This window comes from Daucus carota, chromosome 1 (assembly GCF_001625215.2).
Source record: "Daucus carota subsp. sativus chromosome 1, DH1 v3.0, whole genome shotgun sequence".
NCBI lineage: Eukaryota > Viridiplantae > Streptophyta > Magnoliopsida > Apiales > Apiaceae > Daucus > Daucus carota.
Genome location: NC_030381.2, coordinates 54526497 through 54553337, shown reverse-complemented (window position 1 = coordinate 54553337; position 26841 = coordinate 54526497). Strand labels below are relative to the sequence as shown.

Sequence of the window (26841 nt, the reverse complement as noted above, 5' to 3'; positions counted from 1 at the left end):
CAATTTTGAAAACTAAAATTTATAATGTAGAAGATCAAACACACACGAAACACATCAACAAATCAAGAACTACGAAGAACACAAAGAACACTTAAAAACTAAAACACACCTCGTTTTCGACTAATATTGTGACCGACAACCACATCAAATCCGGCTAGGATAAATCAAGTTAGAAAAATATAGACTACTACACTCAACAAAATTCACAACCTAATCCGAACAAGTTCCAACGAAGTTACAAATGAATTTGATCACCGAAAAAACCCTATACAACTTCTATATCAGAAGAGAAGAGAAACAAACATGCAATAATGTACATCTACAATCATAATAAAATACAAGAGACGGAGAGGATTTGATTTAAAAAATAAAAGGAAAGATATTACCGATTTTAAAATAAAGTCCAAAAATCACCATCGAAACGGAATTGACGCCAAGGAAACACAAGAAACTGCCACTAACTTCAAGATCCATGGTTTCCCATCCTGAATGGCCCCGGTGGAGAGAAAGCGATCAAGGTAATTGATGGCAAGATACGTGAAAAACCCGTTTGGATAATATTTAAAAATATATTTTTTTTTTAAAAAAAAGTGAATTAGAAGTGAAAACTAGGGGTTGTTTGGGCAAGCTTAAAAGTGCTTTTGCTTATTTACACAAATAGATGAAGAAAAACAGAAATCAGAAGCAGCTTTTGCTTCTCCGAGACAAAACCCCCATAATAAAGTGTTTGGAAAAGATGTAAAACTGTGAGAGAGAAACTAGCTAGCATTCTTAGTTTTTTAAAAATGCTTTCGCGTCTTTCAAACAAACAGCCCCATATTAAACAAGGATTTTAAGGCAACAACTTCTCACTATTCGACTCGACTCCATGAAATTAAAGATATATTATGCGAGGGCAGATGTGATTTTTGGTCCCTTTTCTTTGGAGTGGCTTTTTGGCAACTAGTTGAACAAAACACCTGCAAAAATTAGCAACGAGGAAGAGATTGAAATGGAATAGAGAAAAACAAAAGTTTAGTCAACTTAGCATGTGGGCTTGGCTGTGTCTGTGTGACTGTGTCCATCCATTTGCTACATTTTTTTCGTTCTTTGTCAAAATTAGAATCCTGGAAGTCAAAATATTGAAACTTTGCCTCCTCAAGTAGTACTGTACTAAAACAATGTGTTTTAATTTGGCCTTTGGTTCTACTTTAGAACTTCTAAATTAGCAGCCCCCACTAGTTTCTCTGGTATTATGTGCTGCTAGTTTTCCCGTATATACAGTATCACTTAATTTTTTTTATTTGAACATTTAATCCCACTTTCAAAGTTAATATATTTTACAAAATATTAACTAAACTCCAGAAATCGTATAATTTATGATATTAATTGAATAACTTAAAGAAACTTATTTATATCCTATTGATCGAATAGCCCACAGTTTGGTAATGGTCCAAATAAGATACATTAACCAAAAATAATTATTTCACTGGACTTTGTCTGTAAGTAAAATTAGCTATTCCGTTAAATCCATAAATATTGTCAACCTCATGAAATTTATTAAAATCTAAATATCATATTAATTTGATCACTTTAGAAGAAACTTGGATAATATTAGAGAAAAATTTCATCAACAATAAATTAGGCTAAAGAGGATCTGCTTATTATGCTAAAAAAATTCTATTTAAGCTCTTCTATATTAATATTTTCTATTAATATTTTCGATATTTTTACATAGTACTCATGCTATACAGGCAGAAATATGACGTAAAATTCAGTATTCAATGTTTTACAAAAAGTAATATTATATATTTGTATGGGACCTCGGTCATAATAATATATAAACACTAAACTGTTGGTGTATATATATATTATGCAACAAATATAATCTACAGTATGACAATAACTATATTTTTACATGTGAATTTTCGAAATCATACATATACATAATTCATTTTTCTCCAAATAATTGGATTTATGGAAATTTTATCATAAACAAAATTATATAGTATTTTGATAAAAAAAAAATTCTAACAAGGCATAATAATTATTTCAAAAAAAAAACAAAAAAACAAGGCATAATAATAATCTATAAAAATTATATGAGACGTATCAGACTTAAGCCGTTGGGCCTTAACTCTCACTAGTTGGGCTGATCGGAGAAACCCAATATGTACACGAACAACAAAAGCTCAAGTCTATAAAGCCCAATCACTTCCAACCAAACTCTCCAAAACGACAACGTATAAACAAGCACTGCAAACTAGACTAATATAAACGTTGAGCTCAACAACCTCAAAGCCCTCTTTTGCGCCACCGACTACACACAAGTCGACGGCTAGGGTTTACTAATCGCCGGCGATCCACGAAATTGAAGATCGGAACTCTTCAATTTCCGGCATGGCCTCGCCGGAAGCTCCCCTCTGCTACGTCGGCATCGTCAAAAAGTCCCCCGCCTTTCGCCTCATGAAACAAATGGTATTGTTCTATATTTTCGTCGCCTATGATTTGAAATTGTGTGTATATATGTGTAATTGTGTGCGTAGGCTTGTCACAAGAGCTCGAGATGATAAATATTAATGTATCGAGAATTTATGGTGTTCATAGTGTGAATTGAATGAATGTATGATTTGTGTTGAGCGAATTACTGAATGAGGAAGGATAAATAGTAACCGACCGTGTTACGTGAAATTTGTTACGGAGATTTTATCAATTGTTTGTGAAATTTGTTACGGAGGTTTATTTGTTTGTGTTTGAAAGTGATTTTAGTTATACATTATGTGTAATTATGTGAAATGGATGTGAATCTTGTGGAATGCTAAATGTTTTGATTTGTGGAATCAAATCGATAGTTTTCGTCAGAATGAATATATTGTGAGAACTTGAGAGGCATTTTCGTTTATATTAGAGTAAAAGACAGAGTTATAATGTGAGTTTACTGTTTCACTGTATGTATTGTCTAAGTGTAAGTAGTTGCGGTGGTTCTTAACATTGGAGTTACCATGTGTGGGTGTGCAGGGATGGGAAGAAGGAGAGGGACTTGGGAAAGACAAGCAAGGGATCAAAGGTCATGTCAGGGTTAAGAACAAGCAGGACACCCTTGGTAATTTTACTTCCTCTTATACATGGATATAGAGTAATATGGTCGTTTTCTTTTGTAAGTGGATGTTAATGTAAAATTGAATGTACTTATTTGTTAGATCTCTCATGTGAGATTATTATATTTATTTATATGGAAATGGAAAAATGTTGTTCAGGTGTTGGATTGGAAAAGCCTAATCCTTGGGCATTTGATACGGCACAATTTGATAGTATTCTCAAAAAGTTGAAAGTGGTAAGGCGTTGAAATACGATGAATTAGCATTTAATTAATAATTGAAGAGGTTGTTCGCACTCCATTTTGCTGATACCGTTTTTGTTTGTGATTTGGTAGCAAGCAACAGAAGTCAAAAATGCAGAAGGTATACTAAGTTTTTGTATTTATATTTGATAGCAATACTTTTCTGTTACATTCTTGCTCGGTTTGGTGGTGTTTTATATATATATATATATATATATATATATATATATATATATATATATATATATATATATATATATATATATATCTGTTTTAACAGTTGTTGAAAAAGAGGATGAAGCTGAGGAAACCAAAACATCTAATGAGAATCAAGATCCAGTTCCAGTTGTCAAGTCTACCCGGCCACAAGGAAGGTATACAATTATTTACTCTTTGACTATATCCAACATCTAGTTTCTGGTTATACTTTATAGTAAGCTTGTGATAAAAAGGGTATTTTGTGCATGTATATTAACTTTCGTAACTACCAGATACAAGAGAAGAGAAAAGGGAAAACTTGTTCAGTCGTATACTTCCAAGGACCTGGAGGGGATCCTGGTATGTTCGGAAAACTAAGTTACAAACATGCACAAACACACTTGCATCCTATATGAATCCTCAGCTTTGGTGACAATGTTACCATTGCTGATTGCTATGCCACATGTTTATAGTGTCAATGTTAGTTTCACTGTGGTGCATAATGAACCTCATCATACTGGTTATGACAATAAATTGAATTTATTTAAGTAATATAGCAAGGGGCCTATAATATACAGAGTTATTGATCATCTTTTTCTTCATTAACTAGCTTTTGGCATATTTTCTGTCTCATACATATTTCAGTATGCATGATTCACCATGCTTAGATAGCTACTGATGCGACTATTTACAATGTTCCACTATGCTTGTGTGACATAGTAGTTTTTACCTATCATGAGAAGTGTACAAGTTTGTAAAGGTTTTCCTGATCATCTGCATGAAATGCAGTCTTGTACTTTTGCTCAATGACCAGATGCAGTGATGCACAGTATTAACATTTTCTTGTTTGCAAACCTGTATTATCTCCTCAATTAAAAATTTGGTGTAGAAACCTGAACTATGACTCCTGTTTCATGCGATACAGTAACTGAATCCAATTTACATTGCTGATTGTACTAAAGAATAACTACCCTAAGTGTTCCAACCAATAAAGGAATAAGTGATATATCAACTCTTAATGTTTGCCCACTTTCATGAATGCGTGTTATGGTTGCTCGCAGTAGAAATTATATTTATCCCCATTCTTGTATTGTATTTATTTGATAGTGAATGTTGCATCCTCAGTAGAGGCATGTGTTTGGTGTATTATTAGGGTGAGATCTTCTGCTAATACGATGTAGTTACACTAGAGGAAAGCTAGACACTGGAGGACCGTCTTTGTCAGATATTAGGACTTATTTGGAAATATTTCCTGATTCAGTTTTTGTTCCAGATTCTTTTTTTTTTAATCACTTCAATGGTTGTAACTCATCTAAATACTTATCATGCAGGTTAAAAAATCGGAGGAGTCTTCTGCGAGTGATCAGGATAGACGATTGGAGACTGTAGAACAATTGGAAAGTGATGTTTTAGTTGCTGAAGGTATATCTAAATCATATAAACTTTCCCCTCTCAGATTTTAGTATAGATATTGCAAAAACTTCCTTAGATTCTTAAATTCCAAAGTTCCCTACTAGTTTATCATTTAAGTAATTTTGAGCTATACAGGCTATATGCATATATGAACGTCTATACCAAAAGTAAATTATTTTTCGTGATATATTATGAGTTTACAGATTACCTAACTACATTCGCTTTATATCATTTCAGTTAATTGAATTATAACATACCTTGAGGGCCTTCTGTTATTTTGCTGTTTTGTGTTGTCAGTAAAGTGACAGGCTCTCATTATTTTGAATCAGTTAATGTGCCAAAGGAAATGCCGGTAGACTGGTGGGGCTACAAATCTGGATTTGTTTCGGGAGGTTTTCTTGGAGCTCAGTCCAAGAAAAGGAAACTTGTTTCAGCCGAACATACTCGCAATCCTCATGAAAGGATTGCTTTTCATGAGGAGGATCAGGAAAACCTGTACAATCTCGTTCAAGTATGCATTTATTATAATTTTATGCTTTTTCTTTTTTCTTTTTTTCCATTCTAGCCAATAGAATAATTTTCTTCTAGCCAATAGAATATAATTTTAAGTTATCTAACAATTTTATAAAATGTATAATGTAATTTGTACTGGGGAACACAATGTTGTGCTTTGAAACTATGATCAAATGGTATAACTTATAGAGTTATAGTTATATGTTAGGCTAATCGTTTAGACAAATATTTATGTGGGTATCAATATCGGCCTTAGACTAATGATGTCAATTATATATATATATATATATATATATATATATATATATATATATATATATATATATATTGGTTTATAATTATATGTTAGACTAATCAATTTGTTCTGTTGGAGAACACAATGTGTTGTTTGGTTTTACTGTAGGACACGTTTTTTTGTAGATTATAAAATATTATGTTTTTAAGCAGAAAACAATAGATATTTGTAAATTACATAAATCATATAACTAAGATACCTATATAACCATAGAAAATGATATATTTTAATATGTAGGAGAGACCACGATCTTTTGACAGTAATCAATATATGTGTGGAATACTAGAATCTGAACAACAATTAGGCTACATACTCTGCAGTATACATTAAAAGATGAACATACATTCCGACTTTCGTATATATGTTGAAAATATATTGGTGAATGTGATGTCATGGCACCGTAACAACCTAAACAAATACATATTAGAAAGCTTTTACATGAGTTTACAGGACACAGGCTATTATGGATGTTTATTTTCTCTGTATTTGCTTTGGTATCATAAAATGGGATTTTGGATAGTATTATTTTAGGTTGCTGTGTGGGTTGGTGTCTGTATATATCTATGCTATTTTGAAGTAGCTTAATTTAGTTAGTAATGACGTATACTGTATGTGGACTGATTGTGTAGATCAGTAGTTCTGGGTTGTGTTAACTTTCATTTTGTCACGCAGTTAAAAAAACTTAATTATAAATGCGTAGTACTAGGACATTGTTAAATTTTCTATGATGTATGCGTTATTCAGGTATTTTCTTAAAGATAAAATTAACTTTGAAACAAACACTTAAGACTTGAAAGACTCAACTTCTATTGCAAGTATTCTTTCTTACTTAATAGTTCATAGAAACCCCAAATTTTGAGTTGGATAATAAAAGTAGTTGGGCAGCAGTTTCTGTGTTAATATGGGTCGTTGTATATTATGCTAATTCTATTTGTATTTGTACAGAATAAGGCTACAACTGGAAAGCAAGGTCTTGGCATTAAGGATAGGCCTAGAAAAATAGCTGGTTGCCACTTTGAGGGCAAGAAGACTTCTTTTGATGATAGTGATGATGATGTTGATGATGATAGTCCTGCTGATTCTAGTTCACCAACACAGATGCATGTTGATTCAGAAACTGAAAGAAGTGACGAACCAAAACCAAAGCTAAAAAAGTTGTGCAGACAGCTTCTTCGTAAAGTGCGTTCTTCAGTATGAGCAAAATTTCTCGTAAGTTTTTCTTTTCTTTTATTCGCTACTTACTATTTTGTTTGCAGGTGCCCGGAGAATCGTTAAAGTTGAAACAACTTAAAGTCCTTATAGAACAACAATCATCATCTACGTTTTCCAGCTTCTCTTCAAAAAGAGACGCCCTTGATTTTTTAAAACAAAAGGTACCTTCAGTGGTAGCAGATTTTTTTTTTGCATCCCTGATCTTGTGACATAATAACTTATTTTTTATTGTTGTACAGCTTGAAGGCAGTGAGAAGTTCGTTGTAGACGGAAAGAGAGTTTCGCTAAAATGAAGGAGCAACTTCTGAATTTTGTGTCAAAGTTGAGAAATTTCTTGGTCTGTACATTGCAGCTGAGAGTCAGGTAGTATATCTATACTTATTACTCTTTCTCTATTTTTTACTAGTAATGTATTCCTATTGGAAACATGTAATGTAAGCCATTTTGACAGGAATGTGTGAGGCTTTAAGATTTATGTAATACATTATTTTTGAAGAGTGGTGTAGCTCATAAATATTGTTTGTTACTTTTTAGCAGTTTAAGATTAAATTCGTTGATTTTGGAGGGTAACATGTCTCTGATAGTTAAAATTATATTGTCCTTTTTAATTAGCTTAGGATTATAATACCTCTGCTCTAACTTTCAAGTTAGTGCTATATTTACCTTTTTTTTCAGAATTGGACTCAAATTTGCATATGTAGCTTGTAATTAAAAAATATTATAGAAATTATGTCAATAAAAAGAATATGATATTTCCTTGTGATTTGATCACGGAACTTCAAAAAATGGACTACTAATTTGAATAGAGTATTTACCAGGAAGCTGGCGACAGACTAGAATTTATATTCATTTCGGCTTACCCGTATTTTTATATAAATTTGTAAGTGCTGTGTGGTCCTAGCATCCCCCTTCAACTTGGAAACACAACTGAAGTGTACTTAAACCTGCCTCTTCTGCTTCTTCCAAGTTCCAATCATTTCCGGGGAGAAATTGGATAATCTATCCAGCAAAAGAGGGCAGAGTGGTGTAGAGAAACAACTAATTTGTTACGTATGGTAGATGGATGACTACTAGATAGTGTATCGAAGTTGGACCAAAATTAAAGTTATAAAGGTCCATCCATTCCCTTGTTTTATCAGGAAAAAAGATGTGCCCTTGAGTTCATGTTCTTGCATTGCCTACTTTGCTTGTCAATTCTATAGCCATGATCCTCGATCGATATCTTTAGTAAATCTAATATTTAATTGGGATGGAGAGAATGAAAGAACAAGGGGTGAAATCTAACAAAATCTAATTCTTAGTTGAATATATGAGATTTATTAAATTTAAAACAAAATTTAATATCTTGGCAAAAAAAATAATTTAATATACCGTTTCATTTTCCTTCATGCAGATTCTAGAGTATCGTCAAATTATAAGGATTGAAGATCAATTTTGTAAAATCTCATTAATTTTGGTTTCTAAAAACATAAACAGAATACTAACAAATATCTTTAGATTCATCATTATAAAGTCCATAAAAAATCTATTAATTAGGTTTTGAATTATCATGAAATTTTAATTATCTCAATTCAACAACATTAGATTTTTAAAAATAATTAAAATTTGAAGTGAATACATCTTTCAAAATTTTAAGAATAATCTGAAATTTCAATAAATATATCAGGACCTCTAATATATTATTCTAATTCTCGATTGATATATCAGATATATTAAGTCCAAAACAAAATGTAACATACCCGTCCAAATAAGATGTTTGAAAGAAATATCCAATGTGTTTTCCCGTTCTCTAAAAATTAGTCGATCAAGTAAAATCTTAAGACATAACAATTGGGAATTGGGATTTGGGATAGTGTTAAGTACCCGAATTGGTTTTCTAGAAAATAACACAATGGAAGATTTTACTCTCTCCGCTTTGAAATATAAGTCGTTTAATTTTTTGGCCCACACTTTTACGTCTTTTGACCGCTTAGTTAAAATTGTTATTTTTTTTAAAAAAATCCAAATTATAATATTAATCATATATTTTTATTTTAAATGACTTATATTTCAAAACAAAGGGGGTAGTTGATATATGATGGCAGTAATACCCGTGAATAATCTGATTATTACTTTTATTAATAATTAAAACATGATATCAAAATCAAGAATCAGAAGTAATTAGTTGATTTTCTTTAAAAAAAAAAAAAAGAGAAGTAATTAGTTGATCTATTGATTCAGAAATTATGAATTTTTTCGATAAATCAATTTTTTTTAATCAAATCAGAGTATAATCGATAATTGAATAAAATATATATTATGAATTAATCAGGAACTAATCGAGAAATTTTTAATAAATCAGAATTTTCTAAAACAAGATGCAGACGAATGATTCATGAATTTTTGGAACCAGTTCAGGATTCCAGACCTTTTCCTAACCTCAATAATATCTTCTTGTCAGGACCTCATCAACTACATACTCTAATATCTTCTGTACCAATCCCACAAGTAGTTTTCATTTCATACATTCAATGCAAAAAGAATAAAGCCCTATCCTAGATCTCTCATCTCTCTACATAAACCTTAGACATGAGCCCCCTCTCTCCCGCAACTTGCGAGCGTGAAGCATGGTTGTCAATTTTTATATACATGCACTGTACCTTCCAGTGGAGATCGAGATTTGAGGGTATCTTTATCGAAACGTTATCCATAAACAAATAAAATTTCAAACTAATTTACAAAATTTGTGCAAGAATTTTCGAGATTTTTATGTCATTGCTGCCCATACTTTTCTTGTAGGAAAGTGATCGTCAATAATGCCGGTTATATATTATTATATTTTATCGTAATATTTAAAGTCAAGATATGGAATGTCATGGGAAAAAATATTGCGAAAGGGTCCACCCTGCTGGTTTAAATAGGTGTTTGACTTGAGATTATAATGGTAAAGATTAGATTAATCATCTGCAATCAGGATTAGCACCAAATAAGTATGCTTCTGCGGATAAGTAGAATATATATCTAACTGGAGTGTTTATATATAAGTGTGTAATGCTCGCATGATGATTCTAAAGACATGTACGTGGAAAATTAACTGATATATATTATAAATAAAAATCATAGAAATTATATAAAATATTCAAACTCCAAATGAAATATTGTTGTTCTTTATTCTCTTTGTCCCGGTATGAATATATTGAGGGATATGAACTCGGCACGTATTTAACAAAAGTCATAAATACTGATAGCGGGAATATATTGCTGGTATAAATATTGCAGAAATCATAGTTAATTTCCCGACAGTCTTTTCTTTCAGGACTGTATAATGTTAAATAGACTCGGTGCTTGTTTCCTCTCCTTTTCCTTTGACAATTATAACTAATGACTTTTGAAATTGCTGATCAGAAAAATTTTACGAAAAACTCGAATATAACGAACCGGTTATGTTTACACTTGCAAGACCTAAACTTTTCCAGGGCTTCATTATCAGTCTTCTACAGTTTCACATATTGCGCATGAAATTACAGCTTTCCATATATACCTCTAGTCAAGCTAATATTACAAGGAAATTAGATAAATTCAACCTCGCCAAAATGATTGATTTTAGTTAAAATATGAACGTGACGACAAGATATATATATATATAAAAAGTCTCTACCAGATGATTTTGATAAAGATAAACACCAAGCTAACGGATGCATGACTCGTTATTATCATAGTTTCGGAAATGTGAGAGAATATCTGTAATTTTGATGTATGAATAAAATGGTATCTTCTCCAAAAAATATTTCTATTACGATTAATTTCATGAATACGATGTAATCATGTAAAGTTCTAACTAATACGTACCGTCTCAAAAAAGTTTGTATTAGGTTGTTATCTTGAACATAGAAATTTGTCACGCATTTCAATACTCATATATATAAAATATAAATTCATGAATTATTTTTTTATCTGAATAAAAGTTTAATGTTTGAATATTTATAAAAATAATTAAAAATAAATCATAAACTATATTTTATATGTATAGTAAAATAAGTGTAAGTAATGTGAAAAAATTGTAAAGAAAGGAATGGAGGGATTATATTTTTAAAAATTAATCAACTTTTTAATATTATCGTGTCATGCATGACCGAGTCAGTCTTTATGAAGCCAAACTTTAGATATTAATTGCCCTTTTTCATGGGCAAACAAAATGACGTATAGTCTTTGCCCTAATGAGCCCCATCAAGCATGAGAGGCAGCAGCTATTAAAGAACACCAAAGCGTGTTTATCATTTGACAAAATATCAAAGTCAACCCCTGTGAAATGCACCACCCTCTCACAAAAGTCCATTTTTTCCCCCTTATTTTCCCTCAACTTGCTCAATCATATCTCCCTTCACTTCTCACTATATAAACTCAGCATCTCACTTTAAAATTTCCTCATTCTCATATTCCAACAAACAGGCCTATCTACGACGGATAACTTACAACGGACCAGTATCTGCCTGTTGTGACGGAATTTTAATTTGGTATATATGGAGGGATTTTGTGGCATGGAAGAAGATTGGGGACTGGAAGCGATTGTTAGAGGGTGCAGCCATGATCAGTACACAGCTATAAATGGCTTGCTGGATTTTAATTTTCAAGATGATCTTTTTTACGATTTTCCGGATTTTCAAGGAGATGAGATTAGCACTGATAATTCAGGCTTTGTCAATGAATTAGATGATTTTTGCAAGCCCTTTTATGATCCAGCAAGTCAGATTTTTGTTCCAGAACAGACGGATTCTCCGGTGAACGAAGTGAAATTCGAGCAAGAGGAAATCAAGGTTGTTGATCAGAAGGAAGCTAGTGCAGTTGCTGCAGCTAGCCCTAAAGTTGCTACTCATGCAACTAAATACAAAAGGTGAGAATTAGTATAATAAACTTTGATCAACCTTAATTATGAATATCTTTATTATTCTTGCAAATTTATTGATTTTTTTTCTTTTTTTTTATGTTTTGCAGGAAAAACCAGCAGAAGAGGGTTGTGGTTCAAGTAACAGCAGAAGGTCTTTCTTCTGATTTATGGGCTTGGCGTAAATATGGTCAGAAACCTATCAAAGGATCGCCTTATCCAAGGTGCTTAAAACGAGTATTTTAAATTTTCATCAATAATAATTCTGATTGAGCACTATCTTAAAACGAGTACTTTGAACTTTCATCAATAATTCTGATTGAGTACCATCTTAAATCGAGAATTATGAACTCGTATAAAAACTCTAACAGAGTACTCACTCAAAATTGAGAACCGTGAACTTTCATTGAAATTTATTTTTCTAATTAGATCTCAACATAAATTTGATATCTTAATACAAATTAGATGCAAATAACAAAGAAATATATCTAGTATATCCCGTCTAACACGGGGTCTGGAGAAGATGAGATTTACGTTTTACTGATGATTATTTTTTTTGAATCCGAACAGAAGCTACTACAGGTGCAGTAGCTCGAAAGGCTGTTTAGCACGAAAGCAAGTCGAAGAAAGCTGTTCGAGTCCCGGAACGTTCATCATGACCTACTCCGCCGAGCACAACCACAGCCAGCCGACTCGCCGCAGTTCCCTTGCAGGAACCAACCGCCAAAAATTCTCCGCCTTGAAGAGAACTTCTTCCGGCGAAAGCTGCGTATCTTCCACCGCAACTCCGAAAGAGCATTCCAAATTTTCCTCATCATCTACACATGTTGAAGTAGTGCGAGCTCTCAAGAAGATCAAGCACGAGAAAAATGACACGATTATTGACGATGATCATGAGTTTGTGATCCCGGATTCGATTCTGACTGATGAGTTTTTCGCGGGATTTGACGATGATTTGGATGGACTTGTTTCGAATTCATCTTTCTAGAAGTAATTTTCTTCACTGTAAGCTTAAAAAGTTAGCAATGTATCCGAAGTCTGTACTCAATTTCATAATCTAATTAGTCTAAGTTGTAAATCTTTGAATGATCTGCAAAGAAATCTGAGTTCTTAGCCGGAGAAATACAAATTAGAGTGTGTTATTGTAAATTATACGAAATACAAATCAGTATTCAGTATCCATTCCCGATAACAATTAAATTTGAAGATAAGCGAGAGTTACAATATTCATGATAATAAAAAAAGTTATAAATTAAGCTTCCAAGATCGTGTGACACTACAACAAAATAGGGTCTTGAGACGTAAATTAAGTCTAAAATTCGTCGTAAGTTTCAAATTTCCGTCATAAATATCCTGTTTTTGTTATGAAGAAAACATTTTAACATGAAAATACAAAAATTACTATTATTCTACTGTAGAATAATATAATACTTCTGTATTTTTTAAAAATTACAGAATAACTGTTTTTATTTTTCCGACAACCAATACTAATTTTTTGTCTAAGTTTATAAGCTTACAGATTAATGACATTTATTTATAATAAATTTAATTCGAGCAAAGAGCAAGATAAATTCGGAGAGTAAATGTTTCACAGCCTTATCCAATGTTTAAAGCTGAAGTTCGTTATACTTACAAACAAACGTGTATGTAATTATTCTTAATACAAGTTCGAAGAATTATTGGTAGGATGATCAAGTTGCATATAAGAAGCCATTTTTAATGTGAACGTGTGAAGCTCTGTAGAATGCCAACCGTGAAGGATCGAAAGCGATGGTCAAATTTATACAATTATTTTTCTTTTCTTTTTTCTAGTTTGTGTCTGTACGTGTATAAATAAATGTGAGGTTCGTCAATAACCTAACACTTTATTTCAATTTAATCGGCTGTATCTTCTTCTTCACGCCACAAGCTCCACCCTACATTGCCGACTTCTATGTAACTGTCGCTTTTGTGTTATTTTTTTCTGAAAATTCACGTATATTTTAACTGGTTTGTATATATGTGCATACATGATCGGAAGTGGACGTGCACTTCATATTAGAGATATAATATAGCTAGAATATAATATTTTTATTGATCAAATTAAAGTTTCCTGCATCACACAAAATGATGTTATGAACTGATAATATTGATTATAATATAATTGATAAATTAGTATGTCATAACAATTGTTTGCTCTAGTCGAGGAATCCCTAAACATTGAATTATATATATTACATCGGCATAATATTTTTCTTACATGGAGATGTTAGGATTAGAAACAACTTCTCAAATACACTCACTCGTTCTGGATATGTTAGTCTCAATTTTTTCACGTATTTTAAAAAAATTTGAACGCATATTTAAATATATGTTTTCTAAATATTTTTCTAATAAAAATATGACACTAATATTTTTATTTATAAAAAAATTAAAATAATAGATTTAACCCTGGCTAGATTTATAGATACTTTATAGAACAAAGTTATTTAACGTACAGTTCATGATCATGACCTACACAACAATCACCAGTTAGTGATATATAAACTATTTTTAGGTCTTTAAAGTTTCGGTTACATACTCCAAGTCTTTATGTTCCCTACCAATAGCTTGACAATGTGATCCAGATCATGTATTATAATCAACAAAGTTGTTTCATTCAATCGGTTCAACCGCATCACTACTTGTCGTACCACATTTTACGGAGATGTACGTCCATATTGATGTTTGACGGTGACTCGGTGAGAATGATTTAATTTAGATTTGTGTTCATTTGCGATTAACTGAGGTTTGGAATTTTATGAACTTGAAAATATCAGCCGCTTAAAAATAAATCAGATCTCATCTTTCCGTGGCAAAAAAAAATTTAGAAAAAAAAAAAAAAGCAGATCTCATAATTCTGAAATCTCCGATTCGATTGATTAATTTCCGATTATACAAAAAGGCCAAGTAAGCACCGATATTAAAGAATGGTGAAATTAGAAGTCATTACTTAGAACGCCGTTTAGAATAAATGTCAAAGTAATATCTCGGTCACGGGGCATACAATTAGCACCTTTTAATAATCAGTTAGGGAAAATTAAATTGCAGGTCCCTGAACTATTGACGTTTTATTGTCTAGGTCCCTGAACTAAAGATTCCGTATTTCAGGTCACTTAACTTTTCTGTTTTCTGATCTAAGTCCTTCCGTCAAAAAGATTCTAACGGTGTTAACTAGGGTTCTTGAGTTTCATACAGATCAAAGCAATTTTGAAGGTGTTAGTGATATCCAAATTCAAAGTTCAAGTAGTTAAATTGAAGCTTGAGTCGCTGGCGACACTCATATGACACCAATTTTCAAAAATTATGTTCAATTTAAAATTTTATAAATTTAGGTCACTAAATTCGATAAAGAACCCTAAATTTATGGTCCAATTTGGGGTTTTTTTAAATTAAATCTAATCTGTGAAAATTGTTGTCATATGAGTGTCGCTAGTGATTCAAGCTTCAATTTGACTACTTGAACTTTGAGTTTGGATATCACTAACACCTTCAAAATTGCTTTGATCTGTATGAAACTCAAGAACCCTAGTTAACACAGTTAGAATCTTTTTGACGGAAGGACTTAGATCAGAAAATAGAAAAGTTAAGTGACCTAAAATACGGAATCTTTAGTTCAGGGACCTAGACAATAAAACGTCAATAGTTCAAGGACCTATAAATTAATTTGCCCTAATCAGTTATTAAGTTGGATTAAATATTAAAAGAATATATTATTCAGCTTAGACCTTAGTAGTTAGTACGTAGTTTGTGAACCATGTGACGGACAATAAATCAAATAGTTTCAAGTAGAACTGATCAACCAGTAAGCACTTCTGCAAGTGATCAACCATTAAGCACTTCTAAATGACGTCTCCAACTCCCGAGTCTTCACTTCCTCGTTAACAAGAACGAACTCGAAGACTACTTCTGCGAGTTCAAGTACGATGTTGCCTTTTTCCACAATTCTATCCCACTCAATCCCGTTTTCTGGTCACCAGAACTCCGTCGAGGAAAATTCAGTACTGCACTTGATCCGTGCAGGCGGAGGGCACTGGAATCATACGCCAAAGCAGCCTCTTCCTCTGTTTCGAATGTTCCAAGCTGCATACGGGTCCTATTTTCAGTAATCGCCGCTGCAAACCTCCCTGAAGGCTGCCGTGTTACGCCTCTGTATTTCTTTCCATTACAGTGCTCTCCACCATTAGTACCTTGCTCAGTTGTGCTGGCCGTGAAATTTTCTGAATGCTGCCGTTTTTCACCTATATATTTCCTTCCACTGCAGTTCTCTTTCTCTTCGCTAGATTTCACCCGTTCTCCATCATCAGTCAGTTGGTCAGGCGCATTGTCCTCTTTTCTGGCTTCACCCCCATTTCCATCATGAGTATACTGGCTAGTAGGGTTATCGGGATGGGCTGAGGAATTAGGATGAGAATATTTATTCTTTTAAAATGGTAAACTAATTCCATGACATCATTTCTTTTGTTGACGAACAATAATGTTCGCCTGGGTTGATTTTCAACAAAAACATGAAATTGAAGTAGTTCTTCTGAACATTTTAAGAGAAACAAGACAGCAAATGAATTTGAATTGCAGGACGAAGAAACTTAATTTAATGACAAGATAAGAATCGAAATGAACGTACAAACATTAGTGGTAATTGACAAACCTATCCTGTATATGATTATATTGCACTAAAAACTCACGCAGATTGCTACCTCTACATAATTTATGGCACTTGATACTTACCTAAAGTTTGATTATTCCCTACGTTCGACATCCCAGCAGTACTAGCAGGTTGCACAGATGAGACATTTGCTCCCTGAGTAGCATTCATATTCATGTTATCTGCCCTCGGGACATGTGGGGATGGGATACCAGATGGAGATGTGACTGTATTGGTTGGTGGCCTAATGGGTTGAACTGGCTGTGTCGGTTGGATGATGTACTGGTTAAGTGCTTCTGAATAAGCCCGCCCCGATAGGCTTCCACGCATGCGGCCAGTTGGCCGCCAGTCCTGCTCAGTTGATGTATTTACAGTACCTTCGGGCGTCCCAACAGGTTGCAAATTTCCCCCGGTATTGCTTATTGAAGGCCTATGTGCGTCTACATTTCTTGGCATAGGAGTAGTTTGCAGTTGAACCGGGTTAAATAGAGACGGCGTTCTTGGTAAATGGGATGTTCTTTGAGAAAAACTATGAAACTGTTCCTGCTGACGAACATATGGTGATGAAGCCCTATTCGGCATACCTCCGTGATGAGTTTGAGTCGGTGGCAAATGAGGGGGTGTTCTGGCCAGGCCAGGTGACTGACTCCTTATATGCGGCATCCTTTGGCCTGTAAAATGTTGTTGATGCGAGTTTTGGCCATTAGAAAAAGGGACTCGATAACCACCAGGAGCTAGTGGGGTACTCATTTGTTGAGATGGACGACTTGGGCTGAACAAGTGACCCTGTGGACCCCAACTCTACACAGGGAACAAAAATTGGTCAGTAAGCATAAAGGTATGGTGAGCATGAGTGAAGAGAACAATATAATGAGAACACATTCAAAGAAAAGTTTTTCGTACCCCAATTTGCTGCTGCAACGTAGACGAGGACATGTATGACCCCTGTAATGGTCTAGGCTGCTGTTGCCCTTCCACATTACTGGAAAATCCAGAGCCATTTACCATTACTGGCTTAGGAGACATCTGAGAAGTAGACATTGGTCTTTGTTGTGAAACAGATGTTGAAGCTTGTGCAGGAAGGGCCTGAACAGCAACAGGCACTCTGTTTAAAGTTTGCGATGTTGGAGGGTACCTCCCATATTCATTGGTCATGTCAGCATGTTGCAATTGTGTATTAAAAGGAGCAGCATTGTGGCTCGGCGAAACAGAAGTTGCAAGGGTTGATGCAGGAATACCCTCAGGCTCTCGATTAAGAGCAGGAGATACGGCATCAGTCAATACAGGAGATAACATATAATTTGTTGGAGCAGATCCTGTAATACCATTGGCTTGGGTATTTTCTGCATGTGAGGTGCGGTTCTGATTATCCCCGCCAGTATTTGTAGTACAGAGATATCTCAACTGGTTCTCATAAGTAGCTAAAAGGGGTTTCAGACATTCATTTCCAGAAGCACCAACCGTATCCATGGCATCTTCCCCATCAGAAAGATCCATTATATCAGGGACGGCATTTGCAGTGCAATTAGGTTCTTCCTGTGATAGGACTTCTGGAACATTAATTGAGGTTTTCTGGTCCCTTTGATCACTGCTTTCAGTTGCTGCTTTCCATGATCCATCAGCAGAAATCATTACGACGGCAACATTTTCTCCCACCTCTTCTAAAATCTAAAGAAAATCATCATTTTTACTTAACAGGCATGCTAATATTTATTTCTAGAAAAAAACTATAGCAACATGTACTTGCCTTGACCATCTTCTGATCAATACGAATGTCATTGAAGCATACAGACTGATTACAGTGTGGGCAGCGCCAGGATGGCCTTCTTGAATTTATATCCACATAATTGTCTAGATCAAAACACTGCAAGGAGGGAAGTTGCAAAGAAATTTAGTCAAAAACTCAATTTGCTTGGATGGAATAAAATGAGGTGGGAACGGAATGGGATGAAATTTAAACTATTTATGCATGAAGTTAATAATTTCCACAATTTCATCCACGTAATAAAATGAGAACTAAATCATTAGTTCATTACAGTCCCATTATGCCCTCTACACATCCTTCACATATCTTATTGTAGAATTCACCACATCCATACATCTACTCCACCTTGACACTAGAAAAATTATTCAATATTTCAATTTGATCCCACATTTCCCCAACCAAAGAGAGGGCAAACGGTGTACAAAGGAAAGTGGATGAGAGAATGGGGTGGGGTGGGGTGTGGCGGGGTTTGAGACAGGTAAAATATAATTTAAAAATCATATAAAACATGAGTAAGAAACATTCTCTAAATTTTCTAAATCCCCTACAATTCTCTTAAGACCGTATATGATATATCATTAACTGTTTCTGTCACCTAATCTGTTTAAATGTGTACATCTATCAACAAGACATTACTGCAGATGCATGCACTGGCTGACCACAATGGAGGAAAGGCTGATAATATGCATTGGCGACAATAACATCACATTGCAAAAATGGACTTCTATTTATGAAGAGTACCTAGCGAAATCTTAGCTTTAATATTATGCAAGGTTAATAAATTAAGCATTACATGACAATAAAAACATGCTATCCAGCTTCCGTTATTTGTGATTAATAAGTTCCTTAAAGAAAATAGCAAGTGATAGGAATGGAAGTAACCATTAACACTGAGCCTCACAAGTCTTACCACAGAAAACAGCATACCAAAAGAGGGCTATATAATATATACTATCAACTAACAGAGTCTAGGATAGTTACTACAACTCCTACTTCTGTAATGTTTTACCATTTTATATCTTTCATCTCAGTCCATTGAGGTATTAACATTCTTCCCGTTTAAAATATACTACTCCCTCCCATCTCAAAATGGCACTCGTGTTTGACCTTTTTGTGGTCAAATTGACCAAGCCTTGGCTGCAAAATCATAATTATTCTTTTACAATTTACGAGAACTGAAATTTATTGGTTTGGAATAGATTAAATATACTTTTATAATAATATGATTTCATAATTTATTAACTATATAACATAATAACATATGTAATTTTGCGGTCAAAACTTTAAAATTTGGCTGAAAGTCAAACAGGAATAACTTCTTGAGATGGAGTGATTCTTAATAATTAATATTCTATTTTGTTAAGCTTAGTGATATACTGTCTGAGAATACGGTAGCAAACTGCAAACATAGTTCAAGAACTTCAACCAACATTTCTACTTTTGTTAGCAATCTTGCAATTTAAAGCCTGCAAAGCAAAAGTTCTAAGCATCAAGCTTAGTAACGTGACCCAGCAAGAACTGCCAAAGGAATTAAAGATCCCCACGGCACCAACCACTTGCAAGATTTACACTGTACAAAGGAACACTTGCCACTAGTGATATACTGTACATAATCATTACTTGAAATAAGTATCAGTAGTGTTTTTCTATCAGTTAGATGACAATTGGGACTTAGGGAGACTGACCTGATGATGCTTGCACGATTGACCTTTGACAGGAGTTTTGATACGCTTCATGCTGTCGATAATGGGAATCAATAAATAATCAGCGATACAGCTATGGAATATGTACAAATCTAGTAGAGGTTAGCTATGCACCATACTAGTACATTCTAAAAGTGATTAATTGTTGCTAAGAAAATAGGTAGTGCACAAAACATGCTGCTTTAAATAGTGATTGATATGTATGCTTGGAAACCGTAGGCAAATTATAGGCTAAAGTTCTACTAATAAACCTTTCAACTTCGACTAATATGTCTACATACAATTCTACCATGTCTCTAGCTGATAGCTTGACACCATCTAGAGGTTCAAGGTGGATATAGAAATAACAGATTTGACTCCTGTACATCTATTCTAGTCAAGTTAGACAGCTCTGGGGACTGTTGCTCTAGTAATTAAGATTTCAAGTGGGCAGATAGGTTTTAAGAAGGGCAGGTGTCCCCTGGATGTAGTTTACCAGTTTAAAGCGAATTTGAGCTGAAGTACACCAGAAATGATTACCAAAAGACGGTAACAAGATGAACACAACAAATTACTCCCTCCATCCCATTTTATGTGTCATGTTTTGACTTTCAACAGTCAAATTGACCAATTTTTGACCAAGCATAAAGAATAAATTCGTTATTATTTTAAAAAACTAAAAATTACATTTTATAGTATATTGTATATACTTTATAATGACATAATTTCTTTTATTTTTAAAAATGATATTATATGTGTAAATCTCAGTCAAAACTTGGTCAATTTGACCATTCAAAAGTCAAACAAGACACTTAAAATGGGATGGAGGGAGTATTATAGAAGCAAGACATGCTTAAGAATTGATAAATATTTTAATTCTCTTAAGCAACAATGACAATGTATGGCATACCTTATTGGACAACTTAATGATATTCGAGATGCCTCTTCAATCAACTCTGAATCTGTTATTTAAATTAAAAGATGAAAATACAATAAGGACCGCAAATAACAGGAAATGTTATACAATACACATACACAAAGACAGTTACTCAGAATATCAGCAAAGGAAAGATCAGGTGGCGCAACCTGAATCTAGTAAAGCAATGGTAGGCTGCACATAATCTTGCAAGGAAGGTCGAACAGGCTTTGCAACAAAACTCATATAAGCGACAATTATTACATAATTTCCTACAGCAAAAACAACTGGTGTCAGGGTAACAGATCATATCAGCAAATGATAAATTGGAACCACAACCATTACAAACCATTAAACTGCCCCACAGCTTGAAGTAGATTTGTTCCATATTTAAGCAGTTTGGTGACATTTGTCGGAAGTTGAGGTCCATTATCCTGAGAAGGCAAAACCGTAAAAAAATGAAAACAATTGTTTTCACATAATAGTGGCACCATAATGCTCAATTTACTTTTATGAGTATAATTTAAAAACCCACCATGAAAATGTTAGTTCTTCTTTCAACACCCTTCCCATTCAGCAAAAAGCTTCACAGTTGACAATGAGGAAAAAAGCTGGTCAGAAGTATTGCTTTATAAAAATACAACTTAAAGAAGATGCAACGATTTATACTTCACTTGTTGAGGACTTATGATACATGCCGATGTCTCCACGTGATCTATCTGAGCTACAAATAACCACTGCAGAACACGACTAAATTAAACATGAGACATTAAATGAAAACCAGTATATGTGACCAGATTGACATAAAAGTATTCTATAAATTATGTTATATAGATAAAAAGCGAGGGGATGAAGAAATTGAAGATAAGATAAACAAAACAATAAGGACGCCTGGTTCCACAACCCACTATAAATGTAATCAGATTTCAGGTAGGCAAAACCAAAAACCTAGGCAGAGGCACACTACTTAACATTTATACAGATTACATGAAATTGACAAAAAAGAAAATCAAAATGTGTATTAAGTATTAACTGTTAGTGTATCAAAATATCTTTTTATTTCAATTTTGTTTCCTAAATGATTAGTATTTAATGTTTTCAGGTACTGCCTCAGAGCATCTCCTTGTCCATCTATTCATAATTTTCATGAAACTGATGGACGAGTTTTTTCAAAGGAGAGGAGAATGATGTAGAGCAAAAAAAGTAAAATATGATTGCTATTTGTTTTAGTTACTATTTAAGATCAAAAATAATAGTAGATAATTATGAAGTTTATAATATTGGACAAGTAAATAACTAGGATGCTAAGCTCAGATGGTTTTCTTTTTCTAGTGACATCAACAGACTAAATTATGATAGCTTAATCCTCTTAAAATACTTGAGGACAGCTAAAGATATGTGAGACCCCCATATCCGACCCTCCAAATCGCCATTCAGCCACACCACAGTGACCCCCAAGGCGAGCTCTTCTCTCACAACCATGGGAAGGGTGACACTTTGAGAGGTAAAATCAAGGACTCAGTTCTGCTCAGTGACATTCAGCATATAGTTTAAAATAAAGAAGGAAGAAGATCTTACAATTTTATCATCCGGGGAGGAATTCAATTTTTTCCGTATCTGGAAATCCAACACATATGCCTCAAATCCCGGCTACAAGACAACAAAAATATTATTTACGATTTTCTGTATCATAAAGTACTTTATAATGGTTGCCAGCAGGAACGAAGACCTCTGATTTATGTCCCACCCATTGGGTACAATGTTCAAGAAGTTCGAATTTGTATAAAAGTACAACTTCATATAAAATAATAAAAATATAAACTGAAATAAGGGAATCAAAATTTATGTAGACAGGGATAAGAAAGACTACCTTAGCAGTAAGAAATGCCAGCAATTGATCTATTTTCATATGTGGATAAAATCTGCACATGAGGGCACGGGCAGAGAAAGATAAATACAATTATTTTTTAAACCAAATGACAATTTCTTCAAGATTCTTCATAGCATATGTTTCAAGTAACTACATTGCTTAAGATGTAAATGCTTAACCACTACTTCTGCAATTTAAGCAAAAACAACTGCTGGTTATTTCAAGAAAACTTATAGGCAATACAAATAACAGAAGAACGGCTGAAATTAGTAGGATTGAGTACTACAGACAGTAGTGAAATCAAGCAAGACAGCTGACAACCAACAATAAAACTAGTTAAAGTTGCATATGCAGCCTTGACTCCAGATTTTGTTGACAGTAGACTGAGAACAGAGAGTGAAAATGCCATCGGAAATTTGTTTAGTGCAAAACAACTCACTAATAAAACTTCTTTAATGTATGATCTATATTCACACAAACTTATATATATATTTAACTGAGAGAAATCAGAATGTGCAGACACGGGTTCACCACCAGAAGAGAGAGGACTTTGTGAAATGAGTATGTATAGCAAAGCATGGCAAATCACCTTGATGTAATTGTTGTTATAGTTGGTATCAGACTACTTGCCTCACGGTTGATATCTTTTGCACTGCAAAAGGTGCTTCCGATCTAAATGAAAACCATAGACGTCATAAATTCAAAAGTATACAAACTCCCTAAAATTATAATCACTGCATGTAACTAGTTTCGCATAATACGAACCTCATATGCTAGAAACTTCAGCTCCTCACTATCTGCTCCTGAAAACCATCCATTTTCACATGCAGTCTATTGCAATAAACAAGGAGCAAATTAATCCTATAGGATAGCAGTAATATATTAACCGTGAAACTGATAGAGCATGATATTACTCACTGATTCAGATAACAAGCTGAGTACTGAGAAAACTTTATAGCAGTCTAATTTTGTAATTAAATTTGGTGGCATGAGATACGCCAATAGAGATGGCAATACAAAGCTAATGCTTTATTTAGAAAATAGTAAAATTACCTTTACAGAGATCATCAAAACCATGATTGCAGCTTGCAATAAAAAATCATTTCTCCGAGTACATACCTGTAGTTTAACAAGAGGGGAACTGTTAAATAATTTCACAAATGTCAAGGATGAGAAAAATCTTATCCATGAACATAATCTGTAATGTTACAGTAAATAGGTTCTTAACTTGTCCCTGCTAATTGAGCAGCTCTATTTGATACAGAATAATATGCTGAACCAAATTTTACTGAGTCATAAGCCACTCTGCTACTAGACTAAAAGATGAAGAGACGAACCCTATAACTACTTTAAAAAGTTTAAATAGCCTGCTTAAACAAGAAAATGGAGATCACACGCAAAAAATACAATGTCAAGCCAGAATTTTAATCCATGCGTGAAGACTATAGGTGTATACTTTATATTTGGATAGTTGGCAAACTGCTGAAAGCACGTAGAAGAGAGACAGGGTTCGTTCCCTCGAATAAGAAACATAACTGCCATCAAATCTTACAAACCATAGCAAATTGAACAATTAATAGCCTACATTGTTGTTACATGCTCAGCGACAAGGAATCGGAATCTTTTAATCATAATAGAATGGGAAATTTGCAAAAATATCCATGTTTAAAAAAAAAATCAAATATACGATCAAAATTGGACAGAGAAATCAAACCTTTGACATTGTACAAAAAACCTCAGTCTTAGCCATTAGGCTGGGACCTCATCAACATATGTATTCAAAGTTCATGAAGGAAATACTCTTTCTTCCCAAAAAGGAAAATATGAGTTTTTCCAAAAAGAAAAATATGTTTTTATAAAAATAAATGTGACTGAGTGAAGATCAAGTAGATAATAATGATTTTCAATATTTACAAATCTTATATGAAGGATCAGTATATTTTTATGCGATGTATCAAAGATATCTCCTCGTGTTCATAATAGTAATATGGTAACAGCTCCATAACTACCCTAGTAGATAATACTCCTTTACAGAACCAATAATATGCCACTCTATTCAAAAAATTACCTGCTTCAACAAAGCAGGAAGCTCTCGGCCAAAGCTTGGAACTTCACTATTAGCTATGGCATAATCAATCCCTCTGCATGTGACAAAGATTAATCATCAAATTACAATGAGAGTGTGGATATAGAAAAAAATAATAGATACAAATATATTTTACACTGAGCAATCCAAGCAGCAGAGATGAAACTCAGAACTACATCACTTCATTTCCTGATATAAAGTTATTAGTTGTTATTGTACTCTACACATTTCCCACAATCCATCTCAATTAATCATAAGTCCAACAATTACACTTGTTTTCCTATTATATTCATTAAGACTTGTGCTTGAACCCAAAACATTCTAAAATCTTTTTCTCTTCTACACCTAACTTCTCTTGGTCTTCTCTGCCAAAACTTTTTATATATGTACAAGAATACTTCTACTCTGTCCTACACAATTTACTAGAAATTGAGAGTAATTTTTCCTTGGTACAATTTGGACTGGACAAAAGGAATGCCTTCCAAAAATATAGTTACAATTTTTAATACATGTATAAGAAGATGAATAAAAGTTAATCGAATCTTCCACATTTCCTGTTTCATTCTTTTTAGTTCCCCGGTATTTTATTTTTCACTGCATGATACAACTAACTATGTCCGGGGTATCCTTCTCAAAGCACCAACATCGCACATCCCACCAATGTGCCTCAAAGCACTCGGCCAAAACCCGAGGAATCAACCACCATTATTATCTCATCAAAATACTATAAACTTCTCTGATATAGCCCTCTTTCAGCCAAATTTTACACATTAGACTACATCAGTAACACTACAGCCAATACAAAAATCACCCCGATCACTACTACCAAGGTAAAGAACCTAGAGGGGAGAGGGAGTATTACTAAAACCGTAAAGTTGTTACAAATTACACCTAGCTAAAACAACAATCATATCATACTACTAGTCCAGCAAATCACACCACTTAATTAATCACCAATCCTAATTAGAGACACATATATAATCGATACATTACGCAACCTTTCACAAACAACCTCGTGTAACAGAAATATCGAAAACCGTAAAGTTGTTACAAACTGAACCGAAACTTCTAACAAACTATACATACATAGCTAATATCACTAAAACCCTAACAAATCATACTCAGAGTACTAAAAACCGTAAAGTCGTTACAAACTGAACAGCGATATCGAAAGAGTGTACCTCGCTAACGAGAGGCAGAGATTGAAGAATTCAACGGAATCGGTTTTATCTTTGCTGCAAATATGAGCGGCTAATCGGTCGGCAACGGCCATTATGCGGTACGAATTGACCTCCGACGCGGAGTATTTTGTTCCGGTGGCTATGTCGCCGAGCATCGACGGATTTATCGCCGCGTTTTTCGACATCGCCCCGGGATTTATCGACTGTGAGACACTCAGCTCCACCGCGTGTTTGTATTTGGGGGTGTTTTTTGAAAATTTTGGGAACTTTTTTGTGTAACACGCACTTTATATAGTTGTTGGGCTTTGGCCTTTGATCTGTATATTGGGCTAGGCTGAAAATTTATTTTTCTTTTGTTTTGTCTTCAGGTGTTTTGTTTTTTATATTCTTGTTTAATTATAACTAGTTGAGAAGCCGCGCGTTGCGGCGGCCTATAAAAATTATATTAATGATTTAATATTAATATTTGTAGGATAAAATAATTTTGTGGATGTCTACAAAAACTATATTAACATTTCAAAATTAATATTTGTAGAATAAAATAAATTTTTTATTATAAAAATCTTGATGTAATACCAATACTAATATATAAAATGCAAAATTGGACTATAATTCATGATGAAAAATTGAAAATAAATTTATACATGTAATTAACAATTTAAAGCACGACGAAACTTAATTTTATTTGTGTGTTTTTTTTTTTTGAAAAGTAATCATGTTCTTACATTGTCACCTTCCGTCAATTTTTTTGGATTGATTGTGCACAAAAACATCTAAATTAAATCCGTGAGGTTGTAGTATTGAGAGAGCAGAGGTTGTGTTTAGATGATCTAAAACCTTACGATTTACAGGGGTATTTATATGTGC

At 33.6% G+C, this 26841-nt stretch overlaps 3 protein-coding genes across 3 annotated transcripts; 2 read left to right on the top strand and 1 right to left on the bottom strand.

Annotated features, from left to right (window-relative positions):
• The first annotated feature begins 2244 nt into the window (after window positions 1-2244).
• LOC108205432 (G-patch domain-containing protein 1) lies at window positions 2245-7507 on the top strand. Its single transcript, XM_017375387.2, has 11 exons — window positions 2245-2457; window positions 2998-3082; window positions 3237-3313; window positions 3413-3440; window positions 3600-3693; window positions 3811-3877; window positions 4849-4939; window positions 5260-5441; window positions 6684-6917; window positions 6995-7111; window positions 7190-7507. The coding sequence occupies exons 1-11, from the start codon at window positions 2380-2382 to the stop codon at window positions 7241-7243; spliced, it is 1107 nt and encodes a 368-aa protein (XP_017230876.1). The 5' UTR covers window positions 2245-2379; the 3' UTR covers window positions 7244-7507.
• Window positions 7508-11301: 3794 nt separating this feature from the next.
• Window positions 11302-12900, top strand: LOC108194168 (probable WRKY transcription factor 29). Its single transcript, XM_017361083.2, has 3 exons — window positions 11302-11820; window positions 11922-12035; window positions 12382-12900. Exons 1-3 carry the CDS (start codon window positions 11450-11452, stop codon window positions 12797-12799), a joined length of 903 nt encoding a protein of 300 aa, XP_017216572.1. The 5' UTR covers window positions 11302-11449; the 3' UTR covers window positions 12800-12900.
• Window positions 12901-15607: 2707 nt separating this feature from the next.
• LOC108205256 (E4 SUMO-protein ligase PIAL2) lies at window positions 15608-26250 on the bottom strand. The gene is made up of 17 exons (XM_017375138.2): window positions 25975-26250; window positions 24776-24848; window positions 23761-23826; window positions 23473-23538; window positions 23297-23379; window positions 22708-22759; window positions 22416-22487; window positions 21507-21574; window positions 21373-21421; window positions 21187-21271; window positions 21008-21109; window positions 20832-20883; window positions 19925-19976; window positions 18222-18338; window positions 17378-18142; window positions 16558-17275; window positions 15608-16223 (listed from the first exon to the last, which is right to left on the bottom strand). Exons 1-17 carry the CDS (start codon window positions 26157-26159, stop codon window positions 15733-15735), a joined length of 3096 nt encoding a protein of 1031 aa, XP_017230627.1. The 5' UTR covers window positions 26160-26250; the 3' UTR covers window positions 15608-15732.
• Between the last annotated feature and the right edge of the window lie 591 nt (window positions 26251-26841).